Source organism: Lampris incognitus, chromosome 11, assembly GCF_029633865.1.
Source record: "Lampris incognitus isolate fLamInc1 chromosome 11, fLamInc1.hap2, whole genome shotgun sequence".
NCBI classification, from domain to species: domain Eukaryota; kingdom Metazoa; phylum Chordata; class Actinopteri; order Lampriformes; family Lampridae; genus Lampris; species Lampris incognitus.
In genome coordinates this window covers 29,173,596-29,200,881 of record NC_079221.1, presented here as the reverse complement: position 1 = coordinate 29,200,881, position 27,286 = coordinate 29,173,596, and the positions used below count along the sequence as shown (strand labels likewise).

General features: G+C 43.4%; 1 protein-coding gene across 3 annotated transcripts in view; it reads left to right on the top strand.

The window, feature by feature from the left end:
• The first annotated feature begins 223 nt into the window (after nt 1–223).
• The window catches only part of LOC130120757 (mitogen-activated protein kinase kinase kinase kinase 4-like), a 157,328-nt gene continuing 130,265 nt past the window's right edge, over nt 224–27,286 (top strand). For all 3 annotated transcript variants that reach the window (XM_056289475.1, XM_056289474.1, XM_056289476.1), the window contains exons 1-2: nt 224–448; nt 769–834. In XM_056289475.1, coding sequence (XP_056145450.1) covers nt 392–448; nt 769–834 — 123 coding nt within the window. In that variant the 5' untranslated portion in view covers nt 224–391. The remainder of the gene's footprint in view (nt 449–768; nt 835–27,286) is intronic.

Genomic DNA, 27,286 nt, shown 5'->3' with positions numbered 1-27,286 from the left:
AGTTCTAGCTATTCCTTTTTCCATTTATTCTTCTTTTTTTGGCAATCTGTTGAGCTGTTTCGCTGTCACCTGCTTTGGCAACATTGTAATTAATGCAGTCATGCCAATAAAGCATTATTGAATATTGAGAGAGAGCGGGGGTAGAGTGAGAGAGAGAGGGAGGGGGAGCGGGCAGAGCATAGAGAGAGTAACTCTGGGTGGCAGCACTAGCGGTGGATCGGTATGGAGTAAAACCGCGTCGGGCGATACAAAGAAAAACGCGCCTCGGACTGAAATTACTTCATCGGGGAATAAGAATAAAACCACTCGACGATGAGATACGGTGTCGGACACCAACAGACATCTTGAAAGGCGATCGAAGGGACGCATTTTTTTTATTTATTAGTGAAAAATGGCGAACGATTCTCCAGCTAAAAGTCTGGTGGACATAGACCTCGCATCTTTACGGGTGAGTGTGTGTGTGTGCACGCGCGCGTGTTAATCGAACCAGTCAATTCTTGTTTTTACTTCAGTGTGGACATTTAACACATTACACCCAGTATAAGATGAGCATACGTGAGGAATAAATAAGCTTTGACATTTTATCATTAAGACTATTGTTGTTGACACAGCTCCGCGGTGTCTTTTCTTTGTCTATGCGGCGGCATGTGAAGCCAAACCTCGGGTGCCGCCGCCTCACGTCGCTAACTTATCTCCAAATATTGACAGGATGAGGCTTTTTGAACTAATAAAGCTGTCAGACGTACTGATTTCACACTTTTCCTCCAGGATCCTGCTGGGATTTTCGAGCTGGTGGAAGTGGTCGGCAATGGCACCTATGGACAAGTCTACAAGGTTGGTCTGAGCACCCCCCCCCCTCGAATCAGTGTATCAAGCAAACTAACGTCGGCAAACATGGGAGGGTGGGGATGGGGGGGCCACTGCAGCGCTAACATGTCTCTCTTTTTCCGGGGAAAATGTCAATTATACAGCCTTCCTTCCTTCCTTCCTTTCTCTTTGGACTGGTGCGGTCTGGACTGGATTATCTCTGCTTTGAACTGTTTCTCTCTCTCTCTCTGCTTTACATTCATCCACCACGGCTGTTTTTTTTCTCTTCTCCCTTCCTCTCGATGCAACGATTACACCCACCCACCTATTTAGGTCACTGTATTTGCCCATGCCGATCGGTTTTCCATCGGTAATGCACGCATCGTATTGAACAAGCCGGTCGCTGTTCCGACGTGTGTGTGCGTGTGTGTGTGCGCGTGCGTGCAAGCGCCATTTGGGTGGATGGGTGTTGTTTCATTGCGCATTCGTGCACGCGCACATAGGCCCACGGTGAGCGGCCAGCTGTGCATCAGTCCGGGGCAGTTATGGTCAAGTCAAGCAGATCACACCTGCACACCTGCGAGTCATTTCGTCGGGTACGTGTGCTCCGCTGCAGAGCTTAGATCGCGAATAAGCCGAGCTGCTGTAAGCAGCCTACATCACATCCTGTTGTGAATGTGAACGGCGGCTGTTGCTTGGTAGAAATGAGAGGAGAGGAAGGGAGTTATAGGTCAGTGCCGGTAGCTATGTCCGGGCATGTCCTGAGACTCCTGGGCTTTTGTTTATGTATCCCCTCTCAGTTTATTCACACATGGATGAGAGCCCTGTTTTATGTAGAGTGGCATAGGGAAGATATGTGTCGCCCGGTTCTAATCGTGGATGTCAGTTTGCCTTTAGAAATGGGCGCACTTCCAGTTTCCACCCAACAGTGATCACATGTGCTCCGCTTCTCTATGGTGTGCAGGGGTAATGGGATGGATCAGATTGGTATTGTCTAGTTTCATTATTCTCAGACTAGTTCTTTTTTTAAACCAATGCTGGTTGGTTAACTTATATTTTGCATATGGTTGGTTTTGTGCCTAATTCAGTAACAAGTGTGTCTGCAAGCCACAAAGTTTGAGGGCAGCACAGACAAATAAGTATGGGCCCAGTTCCCAAGTAAACTATGCTTACGAGTAAGGCTTTAGCTTAAAGCAGCGATACTCAAATCGTGTGCCATGTGCATGCAGGTTTTCGTTCACCAGTGGATTTCATTGCTTTGGCCCGTCCTGTGCAGGTTGAAAAGCTGTTTATCAGTACATCAGCTGGTGCAGTGTTTGGCTTGGAAAGAGAACCGACATACACATGAACCCCCATGGCACATGATCGAGTATCCCTGGCAAAAAGCATAGAAACTGATGGGGCTATTACCGGTTTGTCCTGTTGCATCTAAATGAGGATGACATTGTAATAATGTGCCACCAACACTATTAAAGTGGCCTTTTCGTTTTGTGGGAGTTCATGAGCCCTCGAAATCTTGTTGTGTGTTGTCATATCATAACCAGAATCACTTCATTCTCCAGTGACAATAAATGTACAGATATTCCTCATAGTGATGGTGACTGTGGACTTATATATGCTGGCCTTTGAATATACTGGCACATGCGGTATAGGCCCACGTTCAGGTCATGCAGACGGTGTAGTACATATACAATTGGTAGTACATTTATTTCTGCATAAAGATTTCTTTTTTTTTAAATTGAAAATAACTTATTGTTGAAGAATCTTCAACAGTAATTTCTGCTCAGTTTTCTTGACAGGTTTAGACACAATCATCTATACTCAAGGTGGCAAACTTCATAACATGTTTCTCTGCTATTTATAGCTGTGAGACGAGGGACAACAAATCAGATTGTATCAGCATCAACAATGGTCTCTGGTGAAGATGGCTCTTCCCCCTCCCTTGAGGCGAGCCGTGGTTAAATGCCTTGAGTGCAGGGTTACTTCAGTGTGTGTGTGTGTGTGTGCGCTCACATTCACGGTTCAATGCATGTACAGCAACATTTAGCCTCATTTATGGAGTGAGAAAGACAGAATACTGTCTGTGTGAGTTTTGGATAGATGTTTATTTTTTGATCATGCTGGAAGCATCGTGGTTGGATAAAAACAAGTCTTTGTTTGATTTCTGGATTTTTTTTTTCAGGGGTAAAAAGGCAAAATCTTCTGTGTCTTGGGCCAAAGGATGGTGGCCACTGTAAATGTTTCATCAAAGCGGGAACAAGTGGCTTCTGGAAACGCAAATTAGCCTTGACGTTTTGAGTCTAGTTCCTCAGGTTTCAGTGAATCACATCACGTGCCTTAAGTTTAGCCAGGACGAATCACGCTTTCCTTCCCTGTCTGTCTACCCGCCACACAAACATTTGCCCGACTCTGTGTGTGTGTGTGTGTGTGTGTGTGTGTGTGTGTGTGTGTGTGTGTGTGTGTGTGTGTGTGTGTGTGTGTGTGTGTGTGTGTGTGTGTGTGTGTGTGTGTGTGTGTGTGTGTGTGTGTGTTTTGGTCCGCACATCCACGCTTGATCCCCAGTCCTTCCCAATTGGTCGGGCTTCTCAGACTAGCCAATAGCAGCAGACTGTGAGTAAGCGAAGGGTGTTGCAGCTGTGTGCATCGGCCGCAGCTGTTGGGATGGGGAAAAAAGGGGGTTTGGGGTGAGAGAGGAGAGAAATTCCCTTTACCCCTTGATCACAAAGGTGTTTTTGTTTAGCACTCAAAGCCTCGCAGTAACTGGATGCATCCCTCACAGTGTCAGGCCCTTCAAAAAAGCTCATGTGAAGCTAACACACCCTTGTTCAGAACCTTCTATAGCGAGTGCAGCAAGTGAAAAGGCTTCAGGTTTGTGATCACAAACGGCAAGGAGGTCTAAGGTGAAAGCCAAAGAGAAGGATGCTATGTGATAAGAAAAGAAGAGAAACTACATTTTAGGAGAGCGATAGAAGGAGTGGGTTTTTTCCCCTTTCTTTAAACTTCAGGTTAAGAATGAAGTCAGCATGTGGGGCTGGGCATCCCCCGTTCTCAGAGGAAATGGTTTGACCCAATTATGCATCACTGGGGAGACTTAATAAGCTTCTCTGCTTCAATCTACAACTGTAATTGTTTCAGCGTCATTAGGATGAGGTCCACTTTAGCCCTTGTAACTACTGAGCAGTTCATCAAACAACTCCCATGACCTGTTAAATTTTCATACAAGCTGAACAGAATGTGGGTTAAAAAATGCAGTTTTCTCCTATCGTCCGTTTTGTGGTGAAGGGCGAGGGGATGTTTGTCACGTATGAGGAAGTTGCGAGCTAGCGGAAGTCATCATTGCGGTGAGAAGTCGCCGGCTTGGCTGTGTGTGGCAAATTAAAAAACCGCAACCCTGGTTTACTCTCATTTCTCACTTGTTGTCACAAAAGGTCTGTCACTTCTTTCTAAAACCTAGTCCTCAATGAGAGAACTAGTTTTGATTGTGTTGACTTAGTAATTAAGCATATACGTAGGTTTGCCAGCAATGAAGCCAAAAATCATAATGGTGTCTGAAGAAGTATGAGTAGATAATGTAAGGTTGAGTAAAGCAGACATTTTGGAAATGATCCGTCTCTTCTATATAATATGAATATGTCTGATTGAGGGCGGCATGATGGCGCAGTGGTTAGCACGGTCGCCTCACAGCAAGAATGTGCTGGGCTCTAGCCCCAGGGTAGTCCAACCTTGGGAGTCGTCCCGGGTCGTCCTCTGTGTGGAGTTTGCATGTTCTCCCCATGTCTGCGTGGGTTTCCTCCAGGTGCTCCAGTTTCCTCCCACAGTCCAGACATATTGTTCAGGTGAATCGGCCGTACTAAATTGTCCGTAGGTGTGAATGTGTGTGTCGGCCCTGTGATGGACTGGCAGCCTGTCCAGGGTGTCTCCCTGCCTGTCCCCCAATGACTGCTGGGATAGGTTCCAGCATCCCCGCAACCGTGAGAGCAGGATAAGCAGTTTGGATAATGGCTGGATGGGATGTCTGATTGATAATGCTGAGAGGAAGCCATGAATGCCAGGGATTTAAAAAAAAAAAGTAGAACATAATGATGTTCTTGGGAATATTGCTCATAGTTCAAATTACTGTGAAAACTGTACACATGAGCTAGTGAGGTATAAATAGAGTTTAATATGAAGCAAAACAGCCAGTGTGGAGTTGACTACATGTAAATATATAAGATGTAAATATAAGATCGAAATAAAGATAAGAGTAAAGGTGCAGGTGCTGGAAACCAGAAGTAGATTTGTAAACAAGACCTTCAACTCAAAATGTATTCACTGTACTTGGTCATTGAAATGACTTTACATTTTATTTATTGACATGTATATATGCCCTGTGATGGCCTGGCGGCCTGTCCAGGGTGTCTCCCCGCCTGCCCCCAATGACTGCTGGGATAGGCTCCAGCATCCCCGCGACCCTGAGAGCAGGATAAGCGGTTTGGATAATGGATGGATGGATGGTTGGTTTAATTGTTACCGATAGGGCCGCCACTCATGGGAAGATGGAAGTTTTTGTGTATCGTTTTTGAGGAAGGACAATATGAGCTTGTGATGCAAAATGCCGTCATTTGTGAAATTGTCATCCCATCCCCCTACAGTGTTTTCCCAGCTGTATTTTAACATCTCTCTGGAGATTCATGTGGTTTATAGTGAGGACAATCAAGTGTGGATGTCACATAGGGTAGTCTGAGGCCGAGTGTGCAGCGGTAATCTTTCGTCATAGCAAGAGTTAGTCTTGCTAACCAAGTCATTTTGCTGCAAAATAAGTAAAGTACTGACAGCACCAACAGCAGTGTGTTTTTTTTTTAACCAACGTTAGTACTTATAATCAAAAATATTCAGCTTAATTAGATTGCAGCACTTGGAACACATTTTTATGTTCTACTTTCATTGTTTAGTTGCTGTGTTATCATGTTTGGTGCAATCAGTATAAACAGCCTACCAAGTCAAACATTCTTGTTCAGTTAGCAACATCCGCAGCTAGTGCTTCCTCCACACGCATGTATTTAACACAGCCAGCTGAAAAGAAAAAAAATATTTAGTGGACGTGGGGGCATAGTTTTATTTTTTACCATGATGCGGTTAACAGAGTGCCATGAGCAGCATCATCAGCTGATGTCTGGTTTGTCAGCCTGTTTACATGTCAACCCTGTTGATTAAACCTGCGGTCCTCTTGCTGTGATTCTAATGGGAAGCAGTGGTCGTTTTCAAGGGATTACATCAGATTGGCAAAACATTACATTTCCCACGAAATCAAAATGGATGTTTAAGATTTTTTTTTAATCACATATGTCTTGCACTGATTGTTACCAATACGCCAGTATCTGGCTCAACAATCACAAAAAAGTTCTTTTGTAGGTATTCTTAATGTTATTTTAGAGTTTGTCATTTCCTGGAAAATGATGAGGAAAATGGTGATGATGCTGCACTCGTGGGCATATACTAATTTTGCATCCAATGAAACGCTTTCTCAAAATTTTTATGTCCTTCCCCCATGACTATACATTCTGCTAGTTACTAGTTACTGGCTGGCATACAGGACCTACGAGCTAGCTAGCAGTTATGGGTCGTCGCTGTGTTTTTGGTTGTGCTAACTCCTGCAAAGGAGAACTCGCACCCCCCCGGTGGGTTGCCTCGGCAGGGAAGAGCTGCAAGAAGGGCCCGGTGCATGTCCAGAGTTGCCATTGCACACCGCTGTACCCGGTCCCCTCTGCCGGCCCACCTTCCAGCATGGCGTCAGTCACCATCTCGCAGGGCCCCCTTCCATCTGCGGAGGCTTCAGCACTATTGGCTACTGTAAACGCCAATCAATATCCGGGACAAGTCCCTCCCTAGCTTCCTGTTTTTACAGCACTCTGCTAGCCGTTTCATGGGAACTTTAATAACCTCAAAGACACAATTTGTTGTAATTTGCATTAAAAAAGAAACACACAGTTTAACCATAACTTACTAACTCTTAATCCAAGCAGTCATTCCATGGAATAAAACCTGTGATTGATTGGGTTTGAATTGGGTCTATTGACACCATTCACATGGGACTGTTTGACCATCTGAGCTCAGGCCCAAGTGCAGTGTCCTGGTTTGAATCCATCCTCAGACCTCTGTTTCGTGTCTGTCCTTCGCTCTCGCTAAACCCCATATTTCTCTTCAGTTTTTATCCTCCTATCTAATAAAGGCGAAGCTGACGAAAAAAAATCTAATTTGGGACTGTCTCATTTAGCTGTGGACTCTCCCTGGTTTCCACCACAAGTCTTTAATCAGATGGAGGGCAGGGCACCATTACTACACATCCCACAGAAAGGAAGGGCAGTAGCACTAAACTGCATGTACAGGAGTGCATTTGGGTACATGCTTCATGTGGGCTTAAATGCAAACGCTGTGAAATGTCTCCTTCCACTTCCTTCTCCTTGTGAAAGTTTGAAGAAGCATGGTGAACATTCAGCATGCGCATGACTGCTTTTGTGATGTTAATAGTAGCTGCAGGCTCAAGAGGTTGTAGCCTGGTTTTACGCGTTCCTCCCTCCCGTGTCAGAGGCTCGAATCTAAGTCAACTAACGGGGTCAACAGTCAAAGAGGTTTGTTTTTGACAGTCTTCTGTGTACCTAAGACTTCCTTTACGGGTAATGGCAGCGTAATGACCTTCAGTGCCGTACCGGCAAAGGAAATTGACAGCTGTTTAACAGGAAGGTTGTGTGTTGTGTTCTTACAAGGGGGAAACCAGACCACCTATCCTCAAAAAACCTCTGAGCATAGTGCGTTTTTTACATATGTCACTGGAATGAGCAGATTCAGCACCAAGTCAAATTACTCATGGCGAAGGGGAAGCCTAGCTTTGTGTGACCTATTTATTACTTTGGAAAGCTTGCATGCCATCCCTAAAGTGTATTCACATGGGTGACTCATGTTCTGATTAGCACACAAGTGTGAATGCACCATGGCTTGTTTCTTTCTCTTTTTTTTCCAGGTTGGTTGTACCCAGTCGTCTTTTGTGCGTTGCTTTAGTGTACCATTGACTTGACTCACAAAACAGAGCTGCTCGGTTCAGGTGGTATGTGTAAGACTTTGTTCACACAAGCCTTTTTTTCGGGGGGGGATTGGTACCTCAACTGTGTTTGTTTTGATATGAAAGTGCAGGTCATGCAACATGCCCTTTTGTTTCCCAAATGACTTAGGTGCAGTCAGTGCCGCTCTCAGGAAAAACAATACTTGGGAGCCACTGTCAAATACTTACCCAGAAATTCACACAATACAGCCAGTATACTCCCGTACTGACGCTAAAATTAGAGTTTGTGGGAACTAACACAATCAAGTTTTTTAAAGTTACTTTATCAAATATATCTTCTGGCATATGATCCGCTGTGGCGACCCCTAACGGGAGCAGCTGAAAGCAGTAGTAGATTTTCTGGCAGCTGTCAGCGAAAACCATCCCGTTTGACGTTTTTCCCAGTTTTACTTCTTTTTGATTGGTTGAGCATTCTACTGTTTGCACATACTGTAATAGATTCCCATTAGAAGTAGGCTGTAGCTTATGAAGCATACTGAAGGCGTCGATGTAGAGTCAAGGTTGAAATGCTCTGTAAATCTATGTTGGTCTGATCCTTCGACCGCATGAAGCACAAATAATCAAATCAGTAGCTTGATTGGATCTCTTTGGCAACCATCTTTCTGTGTATTTCCAAGGCGACGTTATCATTTGCACACCTCTAGATTCCTTTCCCATCCATTCCAATCCTATGAGCAGCTATTTATAACCTAAGTTGGCAAGACTTTGCACAGAAGCAGGGGAACTTCAGACTTGTCAAAAGGAATAGTCTCATACGACATTGGCTCACCGGCCTTCCGACTATTCAGACTGGAATGCTGGTGCCGTCTACAATGACCTTTCAAAACACAGGAAGTAACAGGCACAGTGATGCGGAGTGGCTACCGGTAACCTCTGTTTTATTGGCCATAGTTGGCACCGTCAAGACGTGACCTTTCGCAAAACACGAAGTAAAGCCTGGCCACTGGTAGCTGTAGCAGGAGCGGAGCCGTGTGCCCATCAGGAACCTCTTTGTTAAGTGCTGGCTTGCTTTGTTTCATTATTTGTAATGGAGAAGTTGTGTTGTTGGTAGTTGCTCACAGTGTCAGGGGCTTAGCACAGCGATAGTCTACCACATGCCATGGAGGGCCGGTGTATGCAAGTTTTCATCCCAACCCAACACAACACCAGCTGATTCCACAGATTGATCTTCTTTCTCTGGTTGAAGGTGAAATCAGCTGAAATCAGCTGGTTTATTGTTGGACTGGGATGAAAACCTGCATACACCGGCCATCCATGGCACATGGCCAAGTGTCGCTGGCCTAGCACGTCTTTAACACTTCGTTATGAATTCAGCTAAAACATTTAAGCAAAAGATTGCTGTGCTCCAAATAGGTTTTCAAAGGCAGTCTTTACCTAAAAGACACCGATCCCTTCTCCTCAAAATCCGTTCATTCCTGCAAAGACAGAACATTCTTGTGTGCACAGGAGTTTGGATGGTATATGGGTCGTTTTTTTTTCTCTCTCTGAAAATCTCTCTTATTTTTTTTTTCTTCCTGATGCAGTTATCCAGATTAGCCATCCATATACCTAACTGGACTTTTGTCTCTGAAAATAGCTTTTTCCCAGCAAATCATCAGGTTGTCATGGAGTATGCGTGATATAAACACACCTCAGTTACTCCCTGCCTTTTTTAAAGAGTACCTTTCCCTTGTCTGTTTTACACAGAGGCCATTTCTGTGAATGAATTTCTTTCGGCATAGATATTCGTTGTGTCCTTTAAGAGCTGTGGTTTATATCACCCAAACATTTTCACTGTTCTGTGTTTTTTTTCCCCCAACACCTTGTTTCCTCCTAATAACCTGCCCGGTGGAGGATGTTAAGCATTAAGCCCCCTCAGTGTTGGATAGAGACCCCTCTCCTTAGTGGCTATTAAACAGGATTTTTATGTTATACCTACTGGATTTCTGCCTGTTCATCTAGTGAAGTGTAGGGGGGGCGAGGGTGACAGAAAAGAGGGGTTTGAGGTCGTGGCGTTGTAAGTACACTGTAGGTACGTTAGCTCGCTGAACTGCCCGGAAACCTCATTAGTTTTATAGCGCACGTGGGAGGGTAAGAGTGGGAGTGCTCCCATTTTCTCCTCGCCTGCTCAAGCCCACCCAGGAGTCAGGGCCCTACGGCGAGCCCTTGTAAGGGCCGCAAAAAATGCACAGTGGCTGAACTCCTCCTCCAATCAGCAGCCCCACCCAGTTCCCCCGCCCGTTCTGATCGATCCTCACTGTGGAATTCAAGGACTTGGCTCAGTCCATGAGAGGAAAAAGAGGGTTGGATAGATTAGGAGGTGCGAGCACTCAGGGAGATGACTTTGGGAAAGGGGAGAGTTAGGTAGGTAGAGAGAGAAGAGGAAGTTAGAAATGGAAAGATGCTCAGTTGGTAGGAGGAGTCCAATCACTCCTGCCAACTGAGCAGCTTCCCTTCTCAGCTCAGGTCATGTGATTCGGTGAAAGTGTGTGTGTATGTGTGTGGGGGGGGGGTTAAATTGATAGATAAATTTGACAATTATTTAAGAAGTACACGTAGGACGAGGAAGTGGCAATGATATAAAAGGAGAGAAGAAAATAAAAAAAAATGTTAGCACACATAAACGTGTCCCCACAGATGCCTGATTTCTGTTTTTTAGGACCTGTAGATCAGCATATACAAACGAGTTATATTTACAATATTTATACAATCAAGTTATCACATATGCATAACACATGCATGTGAGCCATCATGCACACCAGTAATATCTTTAATAAGTAAGGGCTGTGCAATAATTCAGTACTATTTTTTGTATTTCAGTGGTGTATTGGGAAGAAATTCGGATATTGTCATATTGCAATTTAGTTTATGTTGATGATACTGAAAACTATTAACCTGAGGTTTCTCTCAAAATTATGTCTGAAATAAATCTAGTTTTGGTTTGATGTTATAATTGATATTACCAAACAGTTCAACCTCAGCTGGATTCTTAAATATGGCATTTTTGTATATGAATTTAAATATCAAGATATATATCTATATTGTGTTAAATTGCCTGTGAGTATCAAGATGGTATTTTCCATATTGCCCAGCACTCGTTACTACAGGTGCCTACGGGTATAAAAAGAAATGATTAAATTTCCATGTGTGTGAAGTTAATTTTACATTACTGTTCACTTGAGCAGCTTAAAGAAGAAGTGTCTCTCAAAATGTTGCGAACTTTTTGTACGTAAATGGGCTGTGGTGTTGTATAGATTGAATTCGTCCTGTAAACTCCAGAAGAATTTAATCCATACAATTTTTTTCAATTCTCTAGTCTCCAAGTGTTCACCTCCAAGTTGTTTATTTTTTCAGGTCCACGTTTAACTTTTAACTCTTTACCCTCCCAAGACGTTGTAGCCTGGGGTTAACAAACAGTCTGGGTCATTATCTTGCTTTGCAGAGCGGTCTCTAATGAGCAGATTATGGCGTTGATGTGATTGGCTCTTTTCTTAATTCTTTTCTTCCCTCACACACACACACACACACACACACACACAAACACATACACTGGGCTGGATTTGGCAGACAGGCTGCTTTGTGCTTTTTACGGCATCATGACCAGTCCTGTATGTGGGTCATGATGGGATTATTAGGGTGCGGTGAATAGAGGTTGGAAGAGGCATAGAGATCAATACAGGCCATGATTATTCTCTCTCTCTCTCTCCCCATCTCTGTCTGTCTCTGGGTCTCTCTTTCTCTGTGTCTCTCTTTCTTCAACTCCTCAATATTGGGTTTTGCACTGCCACATCATCATCATCATCATCATCCTAATCTTTTTTTCTCCTTCCTCTCACTCCTCTTCCTGTTTACCACAGAGCTATTTACATACCAATAGTTTCTTAGATCTGCTGACGAGGCATTGTCTCTCCAGCTCTTCACCTCCTTCACATTTGGTCGTGTGTTTGTGATATTGCCGTGTTGAAGCTTATTCCATCATTGATTTTGTTCTGAACTGTTTATTCTGGATGAGCGTGTCAGTGGCACTGGCTGTTGTGTTTTTCATTGCCCCTTCTACTCCTCAGTTTCCAAAGCAGACACATCTCTGTGGCTTTCGCACTTGTCTGGATTTACCATAATATGTTGTCTTATTATGCACTGCGCTGCAGTATGTGTTAATGTGGTGCTAGGTTGAGCGACAGCGCGATGGCTTTTGTGGACAGATAGTTTTCGATGATTGAAAGCGCAGGCTGGTTTTAGAAGTGGGACACCAACACCAAAAGTAAGATTAACAATCTTGGTGGGTAGTTTGATCTGCTGCAGGTTGTGTGAAAGCTCTTTGGACAGTAATCTCTCACGAAATTAAATGTTGCATTTGCTAAAGGGTTAGATTCGACCCGTCACATGTTCACTTTTGTACTGTGCAGCTCAAAGGGTATGGCATGGTGTCATGGTTTAAGATGCCCACTGGGACTACCATTGCTAAAATTATATACACCCATGGAACTACTAATATATTTTGGTAGGGTGTTGGTTGACTGCATGTTAAGCCAGTTTCTGGGAATTAAAGCATATTGTCTTAAGTTGTTCATTGGACAATGCGCTATATAAGAGTTAAGTGCCTTAAATGTGAATGGAAATGTGATTTGGAAGTTTGATCATTGGTTCTCTGTCACTGCCTGAAGAGGCTATTGTGCCTCTAAGACGGAGTAAGCGCTCTCCCTTATTAGTCTCATTATGTCCCTTATTCTGAAGACCCGCTCATCTTTTTTTCTGGCTGGTGTGTCCTGCAGTAATAATCTCACTGACAAGAAATACAATGTGCTTTCCACTGCTTCATACAGTCTGCGAGTAATACATAACTTCCCTCAAGCATTGGAAACATTTTTGTTTTAATGTTTTGGTATAAAAAAGAACTTTAAAGTTATAATTGGTTGCCAGTTTTGCAGTTCAGTGTAATATACAATTCACTAAAATAGTTGCCAAATAATTGATGAATGTGTGGAGCTGCATGCTATTTTACTTAAAGGGTTTATTTGCTCCTTGCCACAGTGGACGCCAAATAGTCACTTTCACTTTCACCAGCCAGGGATGTATGTATTTTTGTAAGAGAGGAGTCACCAAGCGACTGTTGGTTACCTGCTAAAGTACAGAAGACAGACTTACACACCAGGACCAGATTTTAGCAGGTGTGTTAAAGTTCCTGCACTAAGCTAAGCATGTCAATTTACAATAGTTTTATTAATATGAAGATACAACTTGTACATTGAGGGGACTTCCTATGATTATGCAGCAACATTTTGTTTGGTAGCTAGCTTTTTATGGAGCGTGTCTATGTTCCCTCAGCCCTATTTTATTGAACCTCAACCTCTACCTAACCCTAGCCTTAACCCAACGCTTACCCTAGCCTTACCTTAATCACTAGCTAACCTATTTGCTAGCTGACCTATTCGCTAGCTAACCTATTCGCTAGCTAACCCACAGGGCTGAGGGAACATAAGGCTGACCCCACTTCTTAGCTGTTGGCTGGCTAGCCTGTTGTATGTTCAAAGCTGCACCTGTAATTGTTGTGTATTAAAAGGTATTTTAGTTGCATTAATCTTGGAAGAGTCCTTTAGTTTGATCACTTTTGTGGAATCAGACCAACTTATTCAGTTAAATTGTCGCGTATGGCCCGATTTAAATACACAGTAGACCGCTGTCCCCATTTTGGACCAATGAATGGTAAATAATATTAGAGATGCACCGATCGATCGGCCAATGACTGGAATCGGCTGATTTTCAGCTTGATCGGCCATGACCGGTGACTGGCCGGTCAGTCTCATATATCTGATTTTGTGCCGGTCAAATTTACACGCATGCACCACACAATGGTCCACGTCGTGCAACAGCGGCACAGACGGTAACGTCACAGCCCCCCCCCCCCACACACACACCCCACACACACACACTAAAACATGTTGTTGAAAACCGTCGTTTACTATGGGAAAGTAAAACACGCTAAAGTGGGACATACTATAATTTGTTTTCAGTTGGATTTTGTTAGAGCTGTCCCAAATACCTTTTTTTTTTTTTTTTTGGCAAGCAAGTATGCAAAGGTATTCAATGCTTTGCTATGACAGAAAATTGGAAATTGGAATCAGCCAAGAAAAATTACAATCGGTGCATCTCTGATGATAATCGCCATTTTTGATATTAATTTTAGAAGCTAGGTTAGGAGACCTGTTTTTCCAAAAATTGCACGTCATTAAATCTGAAAGAAAACTTTACAGGAACCAGATGAATGTGCTCGTTGTTGGGCTGTATTTTATCATTATGGTAGTCATGCTTTACAGATGAATTGAGTTAATAAACTAACACACTAATTATCGAGCCATTGACTACAGAAGCTAATGGTGTTTACCTATCGCATCCCAAGTTATGTTATTTAGATAGTTATTTAGTTTCAACTATATCTGTTTCTGACTTGTTAACTTTTACACAAAAAGGTGCTGCACCAAATTTTACGCAGCAATCTTGGGTCAGTCGTATGGGTTTACCCCCCTCCTTTTTTTTCTCCCTAAATGTACCTGACCAATCACCCCGTTCTCCAAGCCATCCTGATTGCTGCTCCACCCCCTCTGCTGATCCGGGGAGGGCTGCAGACTACCACATGTCTCCTCCGATACATGTGGAGTCGCCAGCCGCCTCTTTTCACCTGATAGTGAAGCGTTTCACCAGGGGGACATAGTGCCTGGTAGGATCACACTATTCCCCCCAGTTCCCCCTCCCCCCCGAACAAGCACCCCAACTGACCAGAGGAGGCGCTAGTGCAGCGACCAGGACACATACCCACATCTGGCTTCCCACCTGCAGACACGGCCAGTTGTGTCTTTAGGGATGCCCGACCAAGCCGGAGGTAACACGGGGATTCGAACCGGCAATCCCCATGCTGGTAGGCAACGGAATAGACCACTATGCTGCCCGGACGCCCCATGGATTTACTTTTGAGTAACGTTACCCAAACATTGCTGTGGTTTGAAGTTAAGATATTTTTTTTCGTTTTTTTTTCTTTTCTTTTCCATTATTTCAGACTCTCAACCCACCCCACCTTCTCTGCTGCTTCCTTATCAGTTCTTGTTTAACATTATTCTGCTTCAGAATTTGAGGTCGGTCGTTGTATATAAGAAGGCATCCGCCGTTTTGTAGGGAGGAAAGAGTGACACCTTTTTTTTTTCTAATCTAAATTTATTTCTGATTTTTCCCTTTTTCTCCCAGTTTAATGGCCAATCGCTCCCTATTCTTGTTCAAACACCCACCCTCATACTGCATGCGTTCACCAACTGCATCTCTGCGGCCGGCAGTCTCGAAGGAGACGCCTTGCCACTTTCGTGACAAGGCAAATCCAGGCCAAACCACTGCTTTTTCCGACACACACAGAGACGCATTTTTGTGACGAACACAAGCCGTCTCTGCCCCCCTCTCGAAGACAGCATTGCCAATTATTGCTGCTTCATTGAATCCGGCCATAGTCGGATCTGACGAGACCGAGGCGCGAACCCCGGTCCCCAGTGGCAACTGCAGCAACACAAAGCCGATGCTTAGACCGCTACACCACCGCGGACCCTGAAAGAGTGACATCTGCCCAGTCAAAACGATTAACAAGCACAACATAAATCAGAATGGAGAACCGAAAATGTTAATTAGCCACAAAGGTTTGTGCACACAGGGAGGTTAACTTGGGTTGTTCAGACAAACACACTTAATTCAGGATTACACATTTTCAAGAAGAGTATCTAAGATCATGCAAGGCTGACGAGGAGGACATCATATAAATTTAAGTAATAATAATTGCAATAAAATTATTTAAAGAATTTAATCCCTTGGCTGATGACATTTTGGTAAGGGTTATGCATTCTGGGCTCTTCTAGAGGTACTAGATAATGCGGTTTACGTAATGATTTTTTTTTTTAATCCTCAAAATAATTACATGGTAGTTTTGAAACAGAAGTCTTCACATAGTCTAGGACTAAGCCCTAATCCTTTGCCCGGCCACCGTCCCAATGAATCCAGCCCCGGCTTAGCACTAGACCAGCAGAGTTAAATCAGTATTAAATAAGGAATAATCACTGGACAAACTGGCCTGCCAGATAGAGGCCCCCTATGGGCTCAGAGGCTCCTGAGGAGTCTTCCTCCCCTCCGTCAGCCAACCTGTCAGTGTCTGGTGAAGACCCCTAATGCCCGTTGTTGGCTTGTCTGAGCTTCTGTGGTTTAGACGGACTGGAGGTTGTGTGTGTGTGTGTTGGAGTGGGTGGGAGGGGAGGTGAGGTGTTACTGTATTGGTGGCCATCTGGAGAGGGAGTGGGAAAACAAGGGATGAGAGATGTTTTGTGTGTGTGTTTTTAGGGATGCAATGAATCACAAACTCACCGTTCAGATCGTATCACAGTTTTGAGTCACGGATTGGATCATTTTTCGGATCAGCAAACAAGGGCGACAATTTTTTTTCGAGGGGGGGTTTCCCCCCTTTTCTCCCCAGTTGTACTTTGCCAATTACCCCACTCTTCCGAGCCGTCCTGGTCGCCGCTCCACCCCCTCTGCTGATCGGGGGAGGGCTGCGGACTACTACATGCCTCCTCCGATACATGTGGAGTTGTCAGCCGCTTCTTTTCACCTGACAGTGGAGTTTTGCCAGGGAGACATAGCGCATGGGAGGATCTCGCTATTCCCCCCAGTTTCCCCTCCCCCTGAACAGGCGCCCCGACTGACCAGAGGAGGAGTTAGTGTAGCATCCAGAACCGATACCCACATCTGGCTTCCAACCCGCAGACACGGCCATTGTGTCTGTAGGGATGCCCGACCAAGTCGGAGGTAACACAGGGATTCGAACCGGCGATCCCCGTGTTGGTAGGCAACGGAATAGACCGCTACGCTACCCGGACACCCAAATATAACTTTGCTTTCTATTTATTCTGTAAAACACTTAAAGCAAGGAACGTTTGCCCATGGTCTTGAATGAAAACAGCATTCAAGATGTCCAGTGTTTAGATAAAATCTTAAACTATGTAAAATATTCTATACTCAATTGTTAAATTAAAGTGCAATATGAGGCATGATACCTTCTTCCTTTTGATGATGTGGGAGGCTTTTCAAGTTATTCTGCTCCTCTGCTAGCCATGACTGTCACTGCACTTTCTGCAACGCGAGCATCCCTGATTGAGTCATTGGGATTCATCGTGCCCTCTTCACCTGAACACACAACGGCTTTTTTTTGTTGCATAATCAACCGATCATTTCGCTTCAGAGTAAAACACAGCACACATCTGTCTTTTCACTGCAACTCTGCATCGAGATTTAGGGAATTATTACTTTAAGAAGTAACAGTGGCAGTAAAACTGTGTTTCACTATGATGGATACATTTTGCAATCAATCCACGGTTCACATTAGTGCCGAACTGTGGGGGGGCGATCCGTACCGCTCAAGGATCAACTACCTTCCGTTACTCTGTGTGTGTGTGTGTGTGTGTCTGTGTGTGTGTGTGTTTGGAAGGAGGTCTATAGTATGTCCTGTGTATAAAGCATTGTCTTCGAGTGGCTCTCTAAGCAGCGGGAAACTCGGGCTTTAAATTTGCACAACATTGCGTCTATGTTACAGTGGAAAACCACTTATGGTGATCACATCCATCCAGGCCGATAAGATCACTTGACACAAAGTTGCTGTATTTATTATCCGCCTGGCGGAGATAATAAATTAGACCTATCAGCCTAAAAGTTTTTGCGCACAGTTATGACTGTATAATGAAGAACCTCTCATGGTTGCGGTAATTCAAAACCTTTGAAAACGTTTGTTTTCACTATCGGAGCTCCCTCTCTTCATTCATTCTCTAGCTCGCTCGACCAACACCCCTCTCTGTCACTGCCCCATCTAAGTCAACCGTGTGCATGCATGACTCACATCTATGGTGTGTGTGTGTGTGTGTGTGTGTGTGTGTGTGTGTGTGTGTGTGTGTGTGTGTGTGTGTGTGTGTGTGTGTGTGTGTCTGTCCGCAGCTAATCTCACAAACTACTGGACCCATCAACCTAAAAATTGTTACGCACTGTTATGACTGTATGATCAAGGACCTGTCATGGTTGTGGTGATTCAAAACCTTTATAGAACCTTTTTTATACCACAGTTGAGCGCTAATGCAACTCGATTGCGTTGATTGATAACTTGATTTGATATATCAAATATCAAATCAAATAACTCAACTTGCCTCAGTCCTCGGCCGGCACTGACTGTGTTTTTGGTGTTGTTGTGTGGAGTGCGGGGAGGTGTGTCGAGGGCAGAGGTGGGAGTAAGTCACACATGTGCAAGTCACAAGCAAGTCTCAAGTCTTAACCTTCAAGTCTCAAGCAAGTCCCAAGTCACTGTGGTGAGAATCAAGCAAGTCAAGTCAAGTCCCTGCTATAAGTCAAGCAAGTCAAGTCAAGTCATTGCTCAGGTCAAGCAAGTCACAAGTCAAGTCATACAAAAATCTGATGATCTACCCCAGTTTCCACATTTAAATCAGTAAAGACAGTGGTACACACGTTGAGTTTTATTTCAACATTAACTATTGCAGCCTGCTTACAATTATCTAACTTACTTAACTGCTTACTTCTCCCTTCAGGAGGGTCACGCCATTTCTCCTTGGCCTGTTAATGCATCTGTCTAAGGTGCTTCTCATTAACTTAACATTAACATTTCTGTGCACCAAAAAAGTATTGCATCATCAACTGAATAGTGTATATAAAATAAAAACAAGTATATAAAAAAATATTGCCTGAAATGTAAACAATGCTGACATTACATCAAACTATGAAAACGTATTCACATTTAATGGTTTTAGTATGCTGCATGCTATTCATGTTATTTTGTCCTGTTCATATCCACACTAACTAGCATCCCTGCCACAAGGTTAAAGGAATATTTCACTTAAGTATAACTTATCAAGTTTAAGCAGTCTTATCTCCATCTAAGTGTATCTACAAGTAGGTTACATGTCCCTGTCATATGCTGTCAACACCACCATTCCTCCCAGGTGTCAGGCTCCTCATGACAGGGACAGCAGTGGTTGCTAACTTACTTGTAGATACACTTAGATGGAGATAAAACTGCTGAAACTTGACAAGTTATACTAAAGTGAAATATCCCTTTAACTGTGTGGCAAAGTTGCTAGCTAGTGTGGATATGAACAGGACAAAATAACAAGAATAGCATGTGGCATACTAAAACCATTAAATGTGAATAGTTTGAAGTTTTCATGAGTAGGATCTGCAAACTATTAACAGAATCAATCAGAACCTCTAGGTGGCGGTATACACGGAACAGATGAGAACTGATTTAAGTCAATCAGTCAAACGACCTACATGTTGTAGAATATTATTTGCCACACATGGCATCGGACATGAAAAAAAAGAACATTTCAAAAGTAATATCACACGCACATAGGAAGTGGAATCACACAAGCCTCAAAGCTGGTAGTGATCTTGCTGCCTCGAAACATAAGTCAACTTACAATGCATTGCACTTGCAAAAAATTAAATTTGATAGTACTTTGTCACTGAGTTGTGAGCGATGGGGTCGCATAATCACCCCGCCATGGCTGAACACACGTTCAACAGGTGCACTTGAAGGAGGGACTGCCATAACTCTTACCGCCACCTTGAACAAAGAGGGGAGGGTGTGCCTGTTCATGGCCCAAAACTGAAGGCAGCTCTGTCCATCACAAATGTCCAAATAGTGGTTCAGCTGAATTTGGGGACTGGAACTTGAATCCATCCTCTGTTTTTTGCGGTATGCTGAGAACAGCCCAGACTGACGCTCTGACTCTGCTGGTGTCACTTGGTCCTGCTCATCGGTGGTTGGACTGGTCGTGCACACTTCTCTTAGAATCAAGTCTGATGAACAAACAAAAACAATAGTCACAAAATATTTCTATCAAAATATATCAAAATATTTTGTCCACTTCATTAACATAAATGTGGCAGGCAAAATGAACACTTTTCAATATAGCACACTCCAGTACACCACCAGCACCCACTACAACCTCAGTAATACATATAAAATAGAACTATCACCTTTCTGACAATGTCAACAAAAACTGAAGTGCTCAGTGAGTGTATATCAACGTACTGAACATTTATTTTACAGCCCATTTCTTCTATGGTCTGACATTAAAATTGGATTACTACGGAAAACAACATACTTTTTGTCATCACAGACACATCCTCCTTGATGTTTTCAGGGGCCAAAACATCATGGGTCAACCACATGGTGCCAAATGAAGGCTCCAGCAGAGCAGCTTTTAGGTATAGAGGGTCAGAGAAGGGTAAGGTTGCTCCATCACTCTGGTCATCTGCCATCCTCACACTTACAAATATCCCTCTGAATCTTCTTTGGAGTGATCCTTGCAGGCTACGGATCAAGCCACCCAAGTAGCACACTTTCTCTTTTTGATTTTCCAGGTGATGATTAAGAGAAAGGATACAGGGTACCACAGCACTTATAGTGACAATTTTTTCTCCTTGTGTGAGATCCGTGGCTTCTCCAAAAGGTTGAAGGACATTCACTAGTTCCTTTATCTGATTCCACTCTCTGGCTGTGAATACTGTCTCTTTGTGTCCCGCATCTTCAAGAACTGTAGACAGTTTCAGGTGATCACAGTTGAGCACTGATTTCAGTTGCCTCAGTGTAGAATTCCAGCATGTGGTAACAGAGGCAGGGATTCCACGCTGCCCAAACTCCTTCTCAAATCTGTCCTTGAAAGTGGTGCTTGTGTGGAGCAAAGAGCTCAACCTGGAAGCTTTGGCGAGAGCTGCACTGAGTACTTTAGTCTCTTTAAGGCCATCACCTACAGCCAATTGTAGAGTGTGTGCCAAACATTGAAGTCTTGTCTGGGTTTTTGCACTCAAGGCATTTTCAACCATCTCTTGCTCTTCCACTGTCAGGTCGTTCCAAATGTCGAAATCATCAAGGTCATCTTCTTCATCTCCCTGTCCTGGAAAACATGTAGTGAACACTTTTTTTCATGTTTGCAGCATTGTCACAGATGATGTGATCAACCTTTTTCTTGATCTGATATTCTTCACATATTTGCTCAAACTCTTTGCAAATTCTTTCCCCTGTATGGGATCCTTTGAAGCGGTTGCATGCAAGCAACTGGGATTTCAACATAAGACTGTCATCTTCGATGTTGATCCAGTGTCCTGTAACTCCAAGAAAGCCTCTCATCCTGCGGTCTGACCATATGTCTACAGTCACTGACACATTATCTGCCATTACTAGTTCATTTTGTAGCTTGATTTGCCTATCTGCCACCAGACTGTCAAGCTTTGAAGTAATAGTTCTTCGACTCACTGGAGAGTACTTGTTGTCCACTATTGACAAAAACCGTTTAAAGCTTTGATGTTCAACGATAGACAATGGCATGTTGCACTTTATAATGAGGTCAGACAGTATTGAGTTTGTAATAGCTTTCTGCTGGGGATGGTTGCAGGTGTACAGTTGCACACTCCTCGATTCGATGAATTGGGAGATTGGAGGCTGGTTAAGATCAAAAGTTGCTTTGGTATGGATGTACTCGTCATATCTGTAGACAGTAAAAAGAAGAGAGAGAGAGAAATATATTTAGCCCACATTATGATCTTCATTGCATAGTAAATCATTAGAAATATAGTTTAGATATATGAATGCAAGAATCAAATAAGATTAATATTAATCCTGGAACTGCAGACAATATAGCTGGGACTCAATCAGGAAGTCTGTTCAAAATATTAACAGCGTAACAGTCAGAAGCCCAGGTAAGAAAATCATATAGGGAATATGCCATTTTACATATTGAAGTTCAATTTCTGTGAATTGGCTGTTTTAAAATGCACTGAAATGTTTCTACATAAAAACAAAATCTGTTCATATGCAATGTGAGATGGCAGCATGTGAAACAAGTGGTCACAGTTTGTCAAAATGTTCCCCTGTGATATCTCCACTGAATAAGTCCTTTTACATTATTATCCAAAGGTGATTACAGGCATACTTTTATAGGGCTTATGGCAAGACAAATTAAAATGCTCATAATGACAAATAAAATAAAAACATTGAAAGTTAAGTGTCCCTTGAAAATATTGACTTTAGAATAAATACATAATGTTAACAAAACCAATATTCTTCTCTCCTCTTTTTAAGGCTGCTTTACAATGTAAGGTAATAATGTAACAATAGCTTGATATGTGGATATTATATATTCAAATTAAACATTTACAAACCTGATGATTATTATTGTGCATTTGTATGCCATAAAGTAACCCTTAACAACAAGGCCTACATTTCATGGCTTTCAGGAAAAAAAAAACTTCTAACAATAAAGGATCATCAGAAAATAATGTATGTAATTATGAATGAAGCAATGTCTGTCATGATAAAATCAACACCTGGGACGTTATCCCATGTGCCTGGTGCCCTGCTGTCCACCTGGTCATCATATTAAAAACGTAAATTACTTTATATGACGTTACGTTAATGTTATGCATACCGCCGGTATCTTAAACTTAACATGGCTTAATATTAGCATTTATATCAGCAAACGCCAATTTGACCAGCCAATAAGTTAGCTAAAGACACTTTTATTGCGCATTTTATTGAGAAGACATCGTTACTTAGCTTTCTAGCCACGTTAAGTTTAAGCTATGTTAGTGTTAGCAAATGTTAACTTTTTAACAGCCGTAACAGTTAGCTAAAAAGACACATTCACGTAGCTTACCTTTCTTTGTGGGTTTTGTAGTGACGGAGGAAGTTGGATATTGTGGTGGTTGTGTCACTGATTTTTGAGCTGCAGACCTCGCATACCGCTGTTCTCTTCTTCAGAGCGTCATCGACAGTATTTATAACCCTTGAACCCAAATGGAATTATTCTTGGTCTAGCCGTGTCCATGACTGCTGCTCATGTGCTGATCTGTTGACCGCTGTTGGTCTGCGACGCGTGCAGCGTGCACTGCACTGTAAAATCACCCGATCACGTTTCAAAATAAAACACAATTTCTCACATAATCTAACTTTTTTTTAAAGTTGCAAAAAATGCAAATATTTAATTTAAAAAAAGGCAAGTCCTTTCAAGTAATCTGTCTCAAGTCTAAGTCAAGTCTCAAGTCATGAAGACCAAGTCCAAGTCAAGTCGAGTCTTTTATCAGTGTTAGTCAAGCAAGTCTCAAGTCCTCAAATTTGCGACTCGAGTCTGACTCGAGTCAAGTCATGTGACTCGAGTCCCCCATCTCTGGTCAAGGGTGTCTGGCTGGGAGAGCTGGCGTTTGATCGGCTGGGGGAGCCTGGTCTCCTGAGTCCGGTGGGCCCAAGGACCCCAGCCCTGCCTGGAGATGCGCCCAAAGAGGAAGCACTGAGGGCGGTCTGACAGGATGCGGAAGCTGGGCAGGCTAAGCTAACTGCTAGCCCATGCAGACCGGCAGTTCCGACAGTCAACCTGGTTGGCATTTGCTCTCTTGGACAGTGAACTTTTTTTTTTGGATATGTTGAATATATGTGGTTTTGTGGTTTGTGTAGTTTGGATATATGTGTTCTTGTAGTTTGGATGTGTTTTTGTCTTTGTGTTGCACTGCTGTGGGCTGGGGGAAAATGATATTTCATTTCATTTCATGTACTTGAATACATGAAATGAAATGACAGATAAATGTTCCTGATTCCTGATAACTACTCAGCTGGTTTTTTGCCTAAGTCAGAGCACTGGAGAAGAAGAGACATACCTGGCAGGGATCTGCACTCAACTGAGTGCACTCCTCTAGTTAATTTATTTTCTGGATGACCATCTATTTGACATGTGTACTTGTATACTCGTTTAATTGATATAATGTTATAGACAACCTCTTGATTTTATGGTATTTAGTTGACTGAAAGACGGTGGCCTACTGTCCTGTAAAGTATCATCTACCTTATTTAAAACAGCAATTTAATAATACACTATAGGTTACAGTGACACCACTTAACGTTGCCTAAAGTACATTTTAATTAACAGTAGGCTGGGGCCTAAAAATTAAATTAAGCCTATGCCACTTAATGCTGTCTGTTTATTTCAAAGGTGGATTTTTGGACTGGAGATTAAACTGTTCAGTAAACAGTGCTAGTATAGGAATGATTTTGTCCAGAGACTACATGAGTATTCGATCAGAGCGGTTGATCACTATAACCATGATCACTACTAGTTGTTTCCACTGTATTTCTGCTTAATTGTGCAAGCATTTACACTTGGTCATTTAGCTGGCAAGATCTCATTCAGAGCCACTTACAGTGAGTCAACAGGGAGGAGTTCAGTGACTTGCCCTGGCACTCTTTGACAGGGGACATTGGTCTTTGCTTGGAACAAGCCTGCGGTGTCCCAGTCACAAACTACAGTCTACAGCCACAAGGCTACCCGGCCATTTAGAGCACAGAGGAGGAAGACAGATTAAGTGTGTGTGTTTGATGTGGGGGGGAAAGGCTCCATTCATGATATGGTGTGGCTCGCTCCACATGAGAGTGCTTGTCATTTTGTGACCTTGTGGATTCCCGAAGGGGATATTTGTCCGTCTTTCATACCTCCCCGCCCCTTTCCACAGGGAGGTCAGAGGTCAAGGTCAACGCCACTGCACCCCTGCAGCTGGTAATGAGTCAGCGTTTTAACCAAGACTTGTTGAGGAGGGTGGACGTTTGCTTTCAATCCTGCCTTTTAGCCTTGTCTTCTGGCTGAGGGACCGTCTCCTCACCCTACCACTGTAAAGCAAACACAGTATCTTCTGTGAGATCTCGTGAATTGGGAGTAAAATTCCAGGGTGTGGATCCTCTGTTTGTTTAAGTTGTTCAATATGGGGAAGGAATGACTTGTTGCTTTATTAGACATTACAGTCAGTCACTTGTAGACACTGGAAGTTCTGGATGTTCTTCAGTAAATGTACTTTCTAATGTCTGGAAGTTCTGGATGTTCTTCAGTAAATGTACTTTCTAATGTCTGGAAGTTCTGGATGTTCTTCAGTAAATGTACTTTCTAATGTCCTGTTGTGTCCTTTGACATGACAAGTTGTTTTTCTTGTATATACAAACTAATTTGGTTGACAGTTTCTAAATTCTTTCGTTTAGCTATTCTGGTTTTTTTTTTTTTGGACGTCAAATTGTGTGGACTGGATGACAATCGTGTTGACTTGTGGGAAGATTTTCATCACCTCAAAGAGATTTGTTCATCATCTGGGATTGCTCTGAATGCTCGATATTGTTCTGCTGCTGCAGTTCATCCTTGCCACAAAATCTTCCATGAGCAAAAAACACAGAAATACCCTCATTAACACACATACATGGTGTAAACATGCGCCATCCAACAAATACGCAAAAACGTTCACTCACTGGCCACTTTATTAGGTACACCTTGCTAGTACCGGGTTGGACCCCCTTTAGCCTTCAGAACTGCCTTAGTCCTTCGTGGCATAGATTCAACAAGGTACTGGAAACATTCCTCAGAGAGTTTGGTCCATATTGACATGATAGCCTCACGCAGTTGCTGCAGATTTGTTGGCTGCACATCCATGATGCGAATCTCCCGGTCCACCACATCCCAAAGGTGCTCTATTGGATTGAGATCTGGTGACTGTGGAGGCCATTTGAGTACAGTGAACTCATTGTCATGTTCAAGAAACCAGTCTGAGATGATTCGAGCTTTATGACATGGCGCGTTATCCTGCTGGAAGTAGCCATCAGAAGATGGGAACACTGTGGTCATAAAGGGATGGACATGGTCAGCAACAATACTCAGGTAGGCTGTGGCGTTGACACAATGCTCAATTGGTACTAAGGGGCCCAAAGTGTGCCAAGAAAATATCCCCCACACCATTACACCACCAACACCAGCCTGAACCGTTGATACAAGGCAGGATGGATCCATGCTTTCATGTTGTTGACGCCAAATTCTGACCCTACCATCCGAATGTCGCAGCAGAAATCGAGACTCATCAGACCAGGCAACGTTTTTCCAATCTTCTATTGTCCAATTTTGGTGAGCCTGTGCGAATTGTAGCCTCAGTTTCCTGTTCTTAGCTGACAGGAGTGGCACCCGGTGTGGTCTTCTGCTGCTGTAGCCCATCTGCCTCAAGGTTCGACATGTTGTGCATTCAGAGATGCTCTTCTGCATACCTCGGTTGTAATGAGTGGTTATTTGAGTTACTGTTGCCTTTCTATCAGCTCGAACCAGTCTGGCCATTCTCCTCTGACCTCTGGCATCAACAAGGCATTTTCGCCCACAGAACTACCGCTCACTGGATATTTTCTCTTTTTCGGACCATTCTCTGTAAACCCTAGAGATGGTTGTGCGTGAAAATCCCAGTAGATCAGCAGTTTCTGAAATACTCAGACCAGCCTGTCTGGCACCAACAACCATGCCACGTTCAAAGTCACTTAAATCACCTTTCTTCACCATTCTGATGCTCGGTTTGAACTGCAGCAGATCGTCTTGACCATGTCTACATGCCTAAATGCATTGAGTTGCTGCCATGTGATTGGCTGATTAGAAATATGCGTTAACGAGCAGTTGGACAGGTGTGCCTAATAAAGTGGCCGGTGAGTGTATATCATAATACATTGCCCAACACATAATACGGCTCCTTTTCTCTCTCTCTCTCTCTCTCTCTCTCTCTCTCTCTCTCTCTCTCTCTCTCTCTCTCTCTCTCTCTCTCTCTCTCTCTCTCTCTCTCTCTCTCTTTTGTCACTCACTCACTCACTCACTCACACAAAGCATCTCATCTATACCTACACTTAATGCCTCACACTCAGCCACCCACAATGTTCTCTCTCCTTCTCTCTCCACCTCGTCCTCTCTCTTTCTTTCTAATCCTCTCCATCTTTATACCCCCACCAACCCCATGTAAATGTTTCCGGGGGTCCCCATCTACCCAGGTCGACCATAATAAAGTGTGTTTTTCTTTGACTGAGGCCAGTGATCTTTCAGGCTTGCTGCTGTTCACATAGCGAGGGCAGCTGGCTGGGATGCCTATCAGCCTGAGTAGCTTTGTTTTCATCCGTTTCAAAACACCAAGGGCCATCATGTGGCCACATGACTAGAATCCAGCCTCCTGATTGGATGGCAGGTTTGTGGTCTGAGCACCTGACCAGGACCGAGGTCCCTGATTGGCCTGGAGTTTCAGAAAGCACTTCCTCCTGTAGCCGGGCAGGCTCTGACTAAACTCCCAGGAGGAATGAGGGCTTCAAAAAGCACATGTAAAAAAGATCGAAGATGCGTGTTCATACACTTGCTGACGTGAAAATGTGTTAGGTCTCTTTGTAATATGTAACATTTTTCTTTTGCTCTCTAATATCTCTCCATCACTGTTTCTCAAAGACATCCATAGACACAAACTAAGTCACACATAACAGTGCCTCTCATACAGAATGATGGTGCC